Below are 14,966 nucleotides of genomic sequence, written 5' to 3'. Positions count from 1 at the left end.
ACTGATTCTGAATTAAATATGTTATGTGTGTAAGACATAATTTATTTCAAATAGTAAAAACAAGAAAAAAAAAATCCATTTGTATACTCAAATTTTTTGTTTATGCATATATGTAACTCAGGACCCAAATCATGCTCCTACAAAGGAAGCAAGAATGGAATATTAATAGCATTAGGTAGCAGCACAAGTTGTATGAAATTAAATACCATAGGAAGATAAAAGTAAATGATGAAAGAAATCCCAACAGATATCATGTACAACATGATTTTGGGCAACTGAGGTTCCTTTAAGTTGACACTACTGAATTCTAAAAGGCAACCAACTGGGTCTGACTTCAATCATTTGACATCAGTTGGAGAGATAAGAGTCCATCTTCTAGCAGACACACACTGGCTGACAGGGAGCAAACCACAATTCTATTAACATGAATTCTACCATTCATGACAGTCTCCATAAGGACTTATCACACATTACAAAGAATTACAGGAGATAAAACATTTAAAGCATGCGGTCCAAGGATGTTGTGATGTGCTGTGGCCCTCCCTCTCAGCAGCCACTCTTTCATGGACAGACAAAGTTACTTACCTGGATTTTTTGGTGTGCATATGTGTAATTTACTTATTCCCTTGCTGAACTCTGCCCTTTTGCTAAAATATCTTCCATTTTGTAAAAATAAATCTAGTCTCTTCCCAGAAGCCATCTGATATCTCTGAAACAAAATGTAAAGGACTGAACTTCAAATCTAGTGCTACACTGAATAACCAAATTCTGTGAAAACAGGTGCCTGCACTACTCCTGCCATACCCAGCGTGCCTAAACTGCTGCTATTTCATTCTGGTAACAAACACCCAGCTGCTACATTGTCAGAGCACAAGGAATGTAATTCCTTGACAGGGTTTCTGATTTAATTAGTGCATACTGATTTTATTGTATATTTGCCTTTGAAGTATCAACAAGGATCTATGGCCCAATCAAGAGAAGATACTAATAATATTTAGCTTGCATTTTCTTATGAACCAGCCCAGCATGATAAAAATTCTGGAAAGAGCTGGTGAAGGCAAAGAGGGACATTTCCTCCTGACAGCAAACTTCTCAATGGTAGTTTAATGATGAGCAAAATTCCTATTCCATTCCTCTTACTTACAGGCTCTTTTTTTGTTTGTTTTGGGGGCTTTTTTGGTGGGGTGGGGGTGTTTTGTTTTGGTGTTTGTTTTGTTTTGTTTTCACGAAGTGCTGAATAATCTACATTTGTCCTAAAAGAGGATCTTTGAGTTCCCCTTCTAAGGGTCTGAATAGATATGAATAGATTATTATAGAAGATGCTGTTTCAAAACCTTCTCACTGCACACGGACAGTGTATCGAATATGATGGAAGAATGAAATAAGAGAGGCCTCATTCCACTTCAAATGGTCGGTAATTTAAAGGCTTGTCCCCTTCTGATTAACACCTTTTTGCACTCCCTGTTGAACTGTTTTTGCAGGCACAACTTTCCTTGTACTGCTTGTGCTTAACCATAAAGAAAATACAGCTTTGATTGGAACCTCTAGTCTTAGCACATATAAAGAAGTACAGTTTTAGGGTAACATGAAGGCATTTATAAATTCCTTAAACATTTACCTATAAATGAACATTTAGATCTGTTACCAGAAACTATCAGCCAACAATGAACTTGATTTCAAATTAAAACTTAAATTCATTGTGCTTATCAAATACATAATGCTTGACCAAAAAATTTACAGAACTTTCTAGTGTAGGAGTTTTAAGATTTTCTGTTGCTTGATATACAAAAACCAAAAGTTATAATAATTACAATATAAGCATAAAAAAATTCAAACTCATGACACAAATATGATGGAATTTATCTCTCACCTTTCATGCCTATCTCCTAGATATTCAAACCCAAGCCACCTGTCAAGGGATTCTTTTGTTAGTCAGCTGAGAAAATAAATTCCTTGAGAGATACAAGCCCATTCAACTCCAAAAGTAATTTTAGGATGACATGAATCTTCCTCTGGAGATGCTCATTTCCTCTACTTCTAGTAGAATTTCCCTTAATGTAAAGCAGTATGCATATTGTTCAAAATACATCCAAAAATTGATCATAAAATGTGATGAAGACTCTTAAAAGTCTGCTTTCCAGGATTTTGCCTTGTTAGTGCACTCATCTGCTACAGCAGCCGGACTTCATGAAGTGTATAGTGGTTTGAAGCAGTGACTGTTTAAATCTGTCCAAACCAGACCCTGATTTAATAGAGTTCAGATCAACTCTGAAAATAGGAAGTTGGAACTATAAACCTGTGAGATATCAAAAGTCAACCAATCAAAGGTAATCATGCTGGCAACTTATTTTTTAATGCAGAGGCTCAAACCTGGACTTAATCAACAAGAACAAGCTCTTCTTACAAATGCTTATTATGAAAGATGTGTGCAACGTGCCAGCTTTATTGCAGGCATAGAAGTAATTTCTACAGTTTAGCCTTCTACCTGTATTATGGATGGAAAAATGGACATGAACTAAACAAGAAATCATTAAATTACATAGTGAGAACTGCATAGTCCATTAACATGAGTAATATGACAAAATCCAGGTGGTAAGCAATAAATTCACTTCTGCAGTCAGCTTCAATTATAAATCCAATTATAAATTCAATTATAAAAATAGCATTTTTCTAGTACTGGGTAAATACCAGCAAAGACACCTATATGTAAAGAGAAAATTCCATGTAACTGCACAGAACAGCTCAACAAGGATGTGCAGTTGAGGATGACAAATGTGCAAAATTCCCTATCAGAAGCCCGCAGCACGTAAAACACTACTGATTTAAGAGTTCCGGCATGTGCATGTCAGAGGTCAAAGCAATGAGCTATTAAAGATACTTTCACTTCCTCAGAAATAAAGTGCTGTCTTGGGCTGGGAGGGGAAAGGTTAGAAAAGCTGTTTATCTGCCGCTCTGTTCCCATTCTTCCTTCTGTCAGGAAATCCTACAAGCTGCTGCACCCCACGCAGGGTTAACCCCGGGTCACGTCCAGCCCCTGAGTAAGTTCCCGGCTTTGATTAAAGTGCAAAGACCACACGACCACAGGTTGCACTTTCTCAGCTGCAGAGCTTGGTAATGCTCAGCTCAGCGAAGCCTCGGCGGGACAGAACAGCCCAGACTCTACCACGTTACTGCTGAGGGAAGAGTGAAGCTGCAGCCATCGGTTTGCATAAATTACAGGGGTCATTAGCAAAGAGAAAATGTTACTTTATCAGAACTAAAGCGAGAATAAGGACTACAAATATATGCCCAGGGCAGCATGTTTAACCAGTGGGAAACCTGCGGAGAGGGGAGAGACGTTGTCCCCTCCGAGGAGCCACAGGGCACGTTCACGACAGCCCAAGAGGAGTGTAATAAGGAAAGAATCCACAAAGATGCCAGGAGACTGTGGAGACAGGGATACACTGTTGGGCTGCAGAGGTAGGAGCAGAAACAAACTGCCTGGAGCTGGAAGGGATGCCAAGGCATTTGCTGAGGTGCAGGAAACTACCGAATGGCTGCTGGATTAGGTGCAAAGCTGAAGGAAAACACCTGTTGCAGGCAAACCGTGGGCAAGGAGCAGTCTAATTTTAGTATATTTCTATTTAAAAATCAAATGTATTATGTGCATGAATATGTAGAAATATATATAAAATATATATTTTATACACACGTACATATTTATAATGTGTGCTGGGTCCCATTCTGAATGTCATCATTTTACAGAAGTTTTTAGTTCTAGTTAATGTAGTACCAGAACCTACCTTGAAACTTTAAAAGCTTTGTCATTGCTAAAAGGGCTCATTACAAAGAAGAGGTATAGGAACTTGCAGCTCAAAGTTCTAGCTGATCCAAGCACTCATCAGATGTAAATATTAGTTATAATATATATTAGTAAAATCTATATATGTTAGTTCCATATAATATCCATTCCCACATATGCTGGAAATTTCATTCAAATCACAGAATCATTAAGGTTGGAAAAGACCTCTGAGATCACCAAGTCCAACCATTAACCCAGCACTGCCAAGGCCACCAATAAACCACGTCCCTCAGAGCCAAATCTACATGTCTTTCAAAGACTATAATAGGAAAAACACACTTGTCATGATTCCCAACCTACAGGTGCCGTGTCAGATTATACCTTTCTATACAAAGGTACAGTCATTTGTCAGATGGCAAATTCATGCCATGGTGTAAAATACCATGATTGATTTCTTAAGAGGAATTGTTGAACTTTAATAAAATATAGAGAGGTTCAAATTTAGAATTGTTTCTGACAGATGTGATTCAAAACAACCTCATTTATGTAACACTTTCATTGGCTTTCAGTCTAATAAAATATTCCATGTTTCTGCATTATTTTTTGACAGAAATCAAAACATCACATAGAAGGAATATTAAGACATAAATCCTAAGCAAATAATGCATTAACGCAAATAATAGAACATTTAAAAAAAAAAAAAGATAGCAAGGCAGTCTTTAGAAGAATAGCCAGTTCTTTTCTTTTTAACAACTTGAAGTTTTTAACAAAAAAACCCACCAGCTTTCTTCCCAGGCTTAGGTGGGGTTGTACATCTGGTTCTACAGATCACTGAGACCAGAGCATCACCCTCAGTTTCTGTGTTTTATTTGTTTCTAAACCCTGGACAATCTGTTTGTCATTTGTTCACGAAAATATCATGTGGATTGAAGAAGTTTTAGAGTGCAGATTATTCAGCCAGTTATGTTCTTACCAAATTTATCAACTGAGTGTGGACAATATCTTCCACCAGAATAGCAGTTTCATGGAGTGGCCTCCGAGCATCTCCCAGGGAAAACCTGAAAGACAGAGTTTTATTGCAAGGTTATGGAAATTAGTTAAAAAGAAATAAAGTATTGGTCTCCCGAAAGATAAAAAGAAGAAAATAGGAATAATAACAACAAGCTTAATACAGCTGTATGTACAGAAATGCTGGATCACTCAGCGTGGTGCAAGGATTATAAACCAAAGTCATATGACTAGTGGAACAAAAGAGCTGCAAGAACATACACTAAAGCATGGGCAGGGAAAAACTGAAAGATTGAGGAAACAGACAAAAATCCAGTCTGTAGGAACATTTTTGTACACGCTCCATCCCCTCAATAAACAACGCTGGTAAAATGCTAACAGCAGATGAGGAGAAGACTGAGATACTCAACATCTTTTTTGCCTCAGTCTTCAGTGGCAACTTCTCTTACCACACCTCTCTAGATGATCTTTAATGTCCCTTTCAACCCAACCCATTTTATGATTCCATGAGAAAAAGACCAGGTAAAGCCTGAGCGTTTCCCATAAAATTCCCCAATGGTGGCTCACTGAAAAGATCATTACATGCATAGCAAAATAAAAAACTGCTACTCCAGTCTTACTTCATTCTAGTGAAAGACAACTTCTGGGCTTTCTAGTATTTCCTCAACATTTTTGAAAATAAAATGTATTCTCTCCTCCTAAGTTGAGTTTTTAAAATACAAAAAACTTGTACAGTAAAATATATTAATTGTAAATTAAGTAGCACAGGCCAACAATGACACTACAGATTCTTACAAAAATAGTGAAAATTTATTTACAAGAAAGACTCAGATCTTTATAGGTGGCGGAATATATCAATTATTTACTTACGAAAGAATTAGTCTACCTTGAAATAAAGTAAAACAATATTGTATCTATAAATGACTTAAGAGCTTTATAGTAGGCTTCTTTTTCTTTATCTAATAATGAAATTATGTCCAGTGTTCTGCAAACAGCATTTGAAATTCTAATAATAAATAAATAATAAATAATTTTTTAAAAAATAAATATCAGCCTAATACATGTAAGAGAACAACAAGAACTACTCAGGTAAAATGTGAGCATAATCCACTGTACTATACTGGTCATAGCATGAGGAAATTACACTCTGTATTTGTCCCCTATCATTTGTCTCTCTTGTTGGGACTATCAGCATCTTAAAGAGAAAGTTATGTTTTGTAACATGTTGTACATCTCTCAAACGAACACAACTCAGATAATTTTTTGTCTATTATGCAGGGCTGCACATGTACATGGATTAGAATGTCAGGCACTTCCTAGGAGTATAAGCACAGCACAACAATCCATCCAGAGACTATCAAATATCTTATAAACTGCAAATACATGGACATGCTATAAGAAATGCATATAAAAATAAAAATATTTAGTACCATAGTACATCGGAATATTAAACAATATTTAAACCATCACAGATTCAAAAAAAGTGCTCGTACAGGATAAAGCTCCAGTATTTTTTTTTTTAACAGTAAGGTTTGTAAATAAATGAAAATGACAATTGATAGCTGTTTTTAAACACACAGGGTATATAAAACCAAAGAGAAGAGTTATCACAAACATAATATACTGTTCATTCGTAACTGCTGGTATTTTAATTTTTAAAAGTAATTATTCTTTCTTTTTAAGGCTTTAAGTACAAAATAAAACAACTATTCAAGACAGTAGTAAACACCTGGTTTCCAGCCTCATCATCTTAGACATACATTTATCATGCTCACAGTTTTACTCAGCACCCCAAATGTACAAATTAAAGGATTTGGGGTTTCTTTTTCAAAGACAAAAAAGTGCAAGAATGAAAACCTGTTTTTGAGGCTGGATGCTGCCTCCACACTGAGCTGCCCACCCTGTCTGTGTTCAGAAATCTCTCTCACAAGTAATTAACAGTTCCCCAAATGGCAGGAGGGGCAGAGGAGTTGCATTCATGATGCAGCACATTGACCCAAGAGGAGACAAATATCAAAGCTTTTTGGTCCACTCTGATGCAAAAGAATACCACTCAGGATAAGGGGCAGTGGTTTCAAACTGAAAGAAGATAGATTTAGAACAGGTACTAGGAGGAAATTCTTCCCTGTGAGGGTGGTGAGGCCCTGGTACAGGTTGGCCAGAGAAGCTGTGGCTGTCCTATCCCTGGAAGTGTCCAAGGCCAGACTGGACAGGGCTTTGAACAACCTGGGATAGAGGAAGGTGTCCCTGCCCATGGCAGAGGGTGGAACAAGATGATCTTTAAGGTCCCTTCTAACCCGAACCATCCTGTGATTCTGTGATAGACCAGAGTTGATGCTGAGACATGAAAAAGAGTTAAAGTCAAAGGCACTACTTGATTTTATAGAAAATCGAGTTCCAGATGCACCTACTTTCTTCCTACCTCACTTCCATGCTTTCTACCTTCCAAAGCTATTTCTACCTCAGTTTGCCTTCACTGTTTTCCCATGTAACTTCTGCCAACTTCTTTCCCACACACAGAAAACTAGATACTGGCATGATGGTTTCAGAAAAAAAGTAAAAACCACCACACCCACCCACAGACGCTTCCTTTTTCTTTGCAATGGATCTGGGATTTTCAGACACTAAAATAAAAGTAAAGCTTCTATATTCATTAATTGTATTTGTATAGCATTTGATATGTTTCTTGATTCTAACATGCTGCTAGGATAACATTATTTAAGATACCAAACACAGCCTTTTTTTACATCTTTCTGCTACCAGAGGTAATAATTAGAAATGCACAAGCAGCTTATTACTTTAACTCTTTCATTTTTTCCCTCACTTTTGCATTGTACCTCTCCACAAAAGAATAAACACTAAACTAAGAGTCAGATGGCTCAGATTTTCCCAACTTGCAGAATACAGAGTAGTTTAAGAACTAAAAGAAAACACTTTAAAAAATAGACCCCCAAATTTGATGCCCTTGCTTCTGGGAAGTGAAGCTGAACCTGACGCTTTAATATAAGTTATGAATTTTAGTTCACATGTGCTTTGCTTTTATGGTTCATGAGAGTCTTTTAAAGAACCTTCCATTCACTACACATATTAATAAGTCTTCCTATGAAATGCATAAAAATTCCATTGAAAATAAAAAAAGAGCTGTTTCTCTACAGGTAAATACTGAAGAGGAAGTATATCAAAATACTACGTTAGCAGGGCATCAAAGCAGTAAAGTATTATGGAAGACAGTCCTGGTAATAGAAGCATCAACCCATTAGACATGTCATACAATAACAAAGCCTTCTTAGAAGATCCTATTTCAAAGGTTTGTCTGTTTTAAGGAAACATTTTTACAAGGCGGGGATCAACTTACCCAGATTTTCACAGGAGGATTAAAATAGTAGCATGGAGAAAGAAAAGACTGCAGCAGCGCTTTTATTGTTTACTTTTAGCTTCTATTTCTAATTTATTTAAGTTCCTGTAATGATGTTTCCAGGCTCTTCAAAAGGGTAAATGTCCAAGCCACTAAGTGCCTACATGAAGTATCATGGTACTATGGGTAAACACACGCTCATACTTGGCACATGCTAAGGTCTGACTGCTGCTCATGGTGCAGGGACTGACATTTGTAAGAACTTTAAAATGGGCAGCTACAGAAATAGATAAAGCACTTTTTGCTATATTTTTGGAGGTTTAAATGCCTGAGAAAGGTACTGGGGCAGGCACGTCACAGGCTTGGTTCAAACACCCCGATGCAGAGCTCTCCAGGTGGCCAGACCACCAGGAGAGCAGACTGTGGAGACAGAAAGCTGCTGCAACCTCCCATCCTCCACAGCCTCAAAAAGCTGTCCTGGCCAGAAAGGAACTATAACCAGGGTGGCTGGGAGTGCACTGAGCTAGAATAAACAGTTTCCCTCACTGGGGCTTCTACTGAGTTCACACCATAACAAGGCTGCCCCAATGCATTCAGAATTAACCACCTCAAATAAACGTGATGAATCCAGCCTAGGGAAAGTATAAAAGCAGCCAGGTAGTCTGGTGGGAAATGTTTGCTGCTTTTTTTTTTCTCTCTTCTAGAAATCCCTAACAATTCTCCTTTTCTCTTTCTACATAAAGGATGAGCGTGTGCCCAGGTTGGCAAGAAGGCCAATGGCACTTGGCTTGTGGCAGCAAGTGTGGCAGCAGGACCAGGCAGTGACCATCCCTCTGCGCTGGGCACTGCTGAGGCCACACCTCGAATGCTGTGTCCAGTTCTGGGCCCCTCATGAGAAGAAAGACATTGAGGGGCTGGAGCATGTCCAGAGAAGGGAACGGAGCTGGGGAAGGGTCTGGAGCACAAGTCTGGTGAGGAGCAGCTGAGGAAGGTGGGGGTGCTCAGCCTGAAGAAAAGGAGGCTCAGGGGGACCTTCTGGCTCTGCACAACTCCCTGACAGGAGGGTGCAGCCAGGTGGGGTCGGGCTCTGCTCCCAGGTAACAAGTGACAGGATGCAAGGAAATGGCCTCAACTTGTTTCAGGGGAGATTTAGACTGGGTGTTAGAAAAATTTTCTTCACAGAAGGGGCTGTCAAGCACTGGAACACGCTGCTCAGGGCAGTGGTGGAGTCACCAGTCCTGGAGAGATTTAAAAGACCTGTGGAAGTGGTTCTGAGTGACACGGTTTGGTGACTGACCTGGCAGTGCTGGGTTAGTGGTTGGACTAACCAACCAAAAGACCTCAATGCTGTTAGAGGTCTTTTCCAAGCTGAATAAATCTATGATTCCATGATCCAAACTGCCATAGGGCAAGCAAATACTTCTGTCCTCAACACAGAAGTATTTATTTGCTCCTGCCTACAACCAGACTGGGACTGTTGATCACAAGGATCCATGTGCCTGTGATGCCAGAGACACTGACTGGGTGCACAGTGTGTATGTGGGAATGTAGCCCACGACCTGGATGGGAGGTTTGAGATCCACGCAACAATCTGGACATGCATCTGGGCTGCATATTAGAGACCAGAGGGTTTGTGAGTTGGCTACTGGAGGGACTAGGAGGTCCACACCAGCTGCTGGGGAGGCTGTGGGGCTTGTTTTTGAGACCCATTTGCTTTGTGTGTCTCTGCAGGTGAGGACTGAGCCCTCCAGCACAATGACTGAGCTTGAGACTACTGGGTTTAGCAACGTCCAAAGTGTGGGGGCTCATCACATACAGAACCAGCTGATTCACTGTTACGAATCTAAAACCAGGCAAGGATCCCATAAAATCACAGAGGACAAATCAGCTACTAGATATATTTGGACTGAGCAATATCTGGGCTCACATCTCCTCAGTATTGTTAAGAGCACACAGTAAATTTCTCTTCTTTCAGCTGTTTGGCAGAATTGTACTTGGAATATGCAGCATATTAATTCTCAGAGATGTCAGCATATTATAAGCAAGTGATTTCTGAAATACATGAAATATTGGAAACCTGACGGCCAGGTGGTGACAAAAAAAAAAAAAAAAACAGTTTTACAGTACTGACCACAAAAATGTCCAGAAAACGTCCAGCAGTTTGAACACCTGAAGAATAAGCACTGCAAATGACTGAAAATCAGTAAAAAGAAGCTTTGGAAAATCAGTAATACAATATGTTGAAGTAATTCACTTTAGTACCAGAGGATGCTTACTCTGAGACAAAGATAAAAATATGGAGATCGGGTCCCTTAGATGACCAAAAATTAGGAGTCTCCTCTGATGAGCACGGGAACGAGCCTGTCATTGCAACAGATATCCCAGAGAAAATTGCATAAGGATAGTACCTTTTTCAAAGTCTCAAAAGCTAAAGATAACTCCTGTCTCTAGGTTTTTTTTTGCCATGGCTGCTGCTGAACAAATTAGGCAGAAGTAGAGACTGAAAGGAAAGAGATGACTTGTGCCAAACCAGAAAATTGATCAGACACGCACAGGAGGACACATTGTACGGAGAGCAGAAGAGGAAAGAACAAAATCCAGGAGGAAGAAACTGTCCTGAGTAAAAGGATGATTTCAATAGGGGAAAGAGAGATAAATAACAAGGTCTCAAAAATCATTTCTATTTTATGTTAAGATACGTTGTATCAGAGAGAGGTGAAGTTGCTGTTTTGTAGACTTCACTTCTTCCTAATACTGTCTGTACACTTACTGAGACATTAATTTAAAAAGTAAATAATCTTGCTTGCTATATTGCCTAAGCTTAAGGAAAAAGGGAACAATCCAAAGCACTGAGTTATGTTAACTAACCAGCATGTTCTACCAGCACTACCTGAAAAAGCACTGGAATTTATATTGCTACTTATATATTTATCTGCTCATCAGTTAACTTCCACCAAGGCCCTTTTAGAAAGAAAAGGTAATCTTGATTCCAATCAGAGTTCATGGCTAATATATTTATCTGCTTGGATTAATGTAATTAAGTATGCAGAGATTTTATATGACATGCTGAGTATGGTCCTTTACCAGGATTTAGTGCAAATCTGAGATGTAGAGCCAAACTTCAAGTTGTACCTATGTCAGATTTCTCTTTATAGCTTAGAAAAATTACATTTAAGTTACAACAAAAACAAGCATTAAAAACCTACAATATTAATACAGATATTACAAAAATCAGGGTTGTACATCTGCAGCTGCACAGACCAGGCAATTTGTGTATCTACTTTGATATACGGGTAGGTGTGTAGATAATTGGCTATAGTGCATTCAGTTAATTGGGTAACAGTAATTACCTTGCTTTGCGTATGAAGCTGAGTTAATCTGTATTGACTTCAACCACTCTTTCAGCACTACTTCCTCTACCAGGTCTTTTCTGTCTGTCCATTCCTTCTGACAGAGTATTCCTGGATCTCTCTACTGCTTGACAGTGTTACTGATGCCTTCTCTAACTGCTGAAGGGACACCATGCACATCCCTTTCTTAGACCTAAACTTCTCTGGACACTTACACATTTTCATGTCTAAAACCTGAGGAATGTATCTCACTACCCAGATAATGTGAACAGCAGTAACTCCCTTTTTCCTGCTTCTACAAAGACTAGAGACACTACAGGAATTTACTAAAACTAATTACCACCTATTTATTCAGCAAGTGGAGACATCCTACTGCCTTATTTAAATACTATAATATTAACTCTACACATTTGATTACTAAATTTTTGAATCTTTACTAAAAGAAACTCAGCTAAAGGAAGACATGTTTCCCCAAATGTGTATGGCAGTGAGAAGGGCAAGTACAGGAAGGACCTGAAACATCAGATACAAAATTGGGCTTTTTTTCAGTCTAAAATTAAGCTGTGATGATGTCTGCAGATATTGAGAAAGCATAAACAAGAAGAGAAACATTACATAAGACCATTTAATTATTCAAAAGTACATACTGACAAGGAAACGGGTAAAATTTAGAAAAGGAGCATTTAGAACAAATTAGAAGGAAAACATCTGAAAACAAGAGCGAAAACCCTCTGTAACCATCACAGAAGGAAGAGAATCTTCAGTGCAGGAAACACAAAAAACTAAGCTTGGCCAAGAACTGGGGAAGGGTCTTGTGATGTTAAACAAGTACACAAAAGGAAATCATGATTATGTGAATTAAAATAATTTTAAAAGAGATAAAACCCCATCCTATTACAGTATATCACCTGCAACTCTGGAGTCTGAAATAAGCTTCCCTGATGCTTATAATAATTAAAATTCTAAAAACAGGAAGAGACTTCATAATGAATAATTATTTTGACCTTATTGAAAACTTTATAATGCTTTCTTAATGGTTCCCTGCAGATACTTCTCAATCACCAGGGTGGAAAGCATCATCCACTCATCATTGTTCCCCTGAGTTAAGACCTAAACAAGGCAAGACCTTTGTTAGAGCAACTTTGTTTACCTGAAAATCAAAGTCGTTTGTTTACACCCTCAGTTTTTAAACAGTGAGGTCTGCCAGGGAGCAGGATTAACAATGCCTAACATCCTGCCAAATGAAAAGTCCAATTCTTCTCACAAAAAGACAAACCCTGCCCTCAGTGACGCCACCATAAATCAAGAAAAACACAAAATCCTCAGGGATAAATTTCAGAGATGCTGAAGTCTCCCAACTCCATGGGAGGTCGTTCTGTTTTGACTCAACAAAGTGTTTTAAGCATGAACGTTCTGAATCATATGCTTAAGTTGATTTTGAATGCTTCAATAACTTGAGGAAACTAAGTCATATCCTAAATTTTCCCTTTAGAAAGGGCAACTTTTGTTAACGTTTCTTTAAATACACTATCAAGTAGGCAGTAAGAAATTTCTAACCAATTTTTTCCTTAATAAATTCATATTCATGCCTGCACAATCACTGTCTTGAAGGCCAGAAGAGAGGAAAAAATAGGAAAAAAGAAGATACCACTATATCACTTCTACTGCATGAATCACAGACCAGCCAAGGTTGGACATGTGGAGATACCCAGTTCAATTCCCCTGCTCAAATTATTTCCTCAGGGCTGCAGCCACTCAAGTTTTGGGCTTCTCCAAGGATGGACACCCCACAACTTCTCTGCAAAAAGTTCCCACCCATTTGGCCACCCTCACAGTAAAAAAGTGTTTTCTTTATTTTTAAGTGGAATTTCCTGTATTGCAATCTGTGCTCAGTGGCTCCTGTCCAGTCACTGGCCACCACCGAAGGAAGGCTGGCTCTGTCTGCTTTACCCCCTCCCATCAGGTACTTACACATATTGATAAGATCTCCCCGATCCTTCTCTTCTCCAGGATGAACTGACCTGGCTCTCACAAGCCTCTCCTGTAGGAGAGATGCTCCAGTCCCTTAAGCATCTCAGTGGCCCCTCACTGGACTTATTCTAGTATTTCCATATCTCTCTTGTACTGGTAAGTCCAGCAGTGGCCCCAGAGATCCAGCTGGGTCTGTCCAGTGCAGAGGGGAAGGATCACATCCCTCACCTGCCTAATGCATCCCAGTGTGCTGCTCTCCAAGAGCACACAGCTGCCACATGTCCACCTTCACTGCTGGTTCCAGCCTGTTCTGGTGCCTGGGGTTATTCGTCCCTTGAGGCACAACTTAGGATTCCCCTTTACAGGGCTTCATGAGGTTCCTGTTGGAACATTTCTCCAGCCTGGTGAGGTCCCTCCAAATGACAGCACAACCATTGGGTCCATCAGCCACTCCTGGTTTTGTATCATCATCAAACTGCTGTGGGTGCACTCGTGTCCCATAACCCAGGTCAGTAATAAAGACATTACACAGTGCTGACCCCAGCATCAACCCCTGGGATCTACAGAGGGACTTCATGCTGCTGGTACCAACCCTGTGAACAGAGCCCTCTGTCCATCCCTTTATCTATTTCATCAGCTTGCACAAGAAGATGTTACAGGAGATAGTGACCAAAGCCTTGCCCAAGTCAAGGCAAACAGCACTCCCTGCTCATCCTTCATAGAGTGCACTGTTATTTCATCATAGACAGCTGTCAGGTTGGTCACATACAATTTCCCTTTCATCAATCTGACAACTCCAAATCACTTTCAAATCCTTAACAGGCTCAGAAATTATTTCTAGAATGACTTGCCTAAGGGTCAGGGTGAGGATGACTGGTCTGTCATTTCCCAGATCCTCCTTCTTGTTCATTTTGGGGGCAGAAATGGAATTTTCTTCCTTCCACACCTCAGAAATAAACTTCCTGCCGTTGCCATGACTTCTCTTCAGAAGCAATATCATACATAAAATCAAAGCAGAATCCTGTATATTATGTCACTGGGAGAGTAAATACGTAAATTAAAGTCTGATTTCAAGCAGAAAGTGTAGTAAGATTACCTATACTTAAACTTTTATGACTACTGTTAAGACATGAAAAATGATTTTTTGTATATAAAAACATAACCTAGAAGATACATTTGAGTAAAAGGTTTTTTAAGTACTTCTTCCTCCCCCATGGTCAATATGCAAAATGTTGTCAATTTTGATGCAAGATGCTATAGAGGTCTACTTTTAACAGACTATTCATAGGTATATATGTTTCAGAGTGAATAAAGATAAATCCCATCCAAACCTAATTTTCTAAGCTTTGCTAAAAGCTCTGCAAAATAATCTTTCTACATATGGTCTTCACTGAACTAACTTGGTTACTCTTTCTAAACTCTGGGATGTACAATATTCATTGACTGAGGAGCAGTGTGATTTTGTAAAATAAATAAATGCTTGAATTTGGACAGTCATGTC

The 14,966-nt window shown here is 39.1% G+C and overlaps 1 protein-coding gene across 3 annotated transcripts in view; it reads right to left on the bottom strand.

Moving 5' to 3' along the window:
- SUPT3H (SPT3 homolog, SAGA and STAGA complex component) overlaps positions 1–14,966 on the bottom strand; it is a 247,162-nt gene that overhangs the window by 113,063 nt on the left and 119,133 nt on the right. For all 3 annotated transcript variants that reach the window (XM_008641901.2, XM_017744983.1, XM_017744982.1), the window contains exon 3: positions 4,755–4,839. In XM_008641901.2, coding sequence (XP_008640123.2) covers positions 4,755–4,839 — 85 coding nt within the window. The remainder of the gene's footprint in view (positions 1–4,754; positions 4,840–14,966) is intronic.

Source organism: Corvus brachyrhynchos, unplaced genomic scaffold, assembly GCF_000691975.1.
Source record: "Corvus brachyrhynchos isolate BGI_N302 unplaced genomic scaffold, ASM69197v1 scaffold116, whole genome shotgun sequence".
In the NCBI taxonomy this organism is placed as follows: Eukaryota; Metazoa; Chordata; class Aves; order Passeriformes; family Corvidae; genus Corvus; species Corvus brachyrhynchos.
The sequence above is the reverse complement of the archived record's forward strand: the minus strand, read 5'-3'. Positions and strand labels throughout refer to the sequence as shown.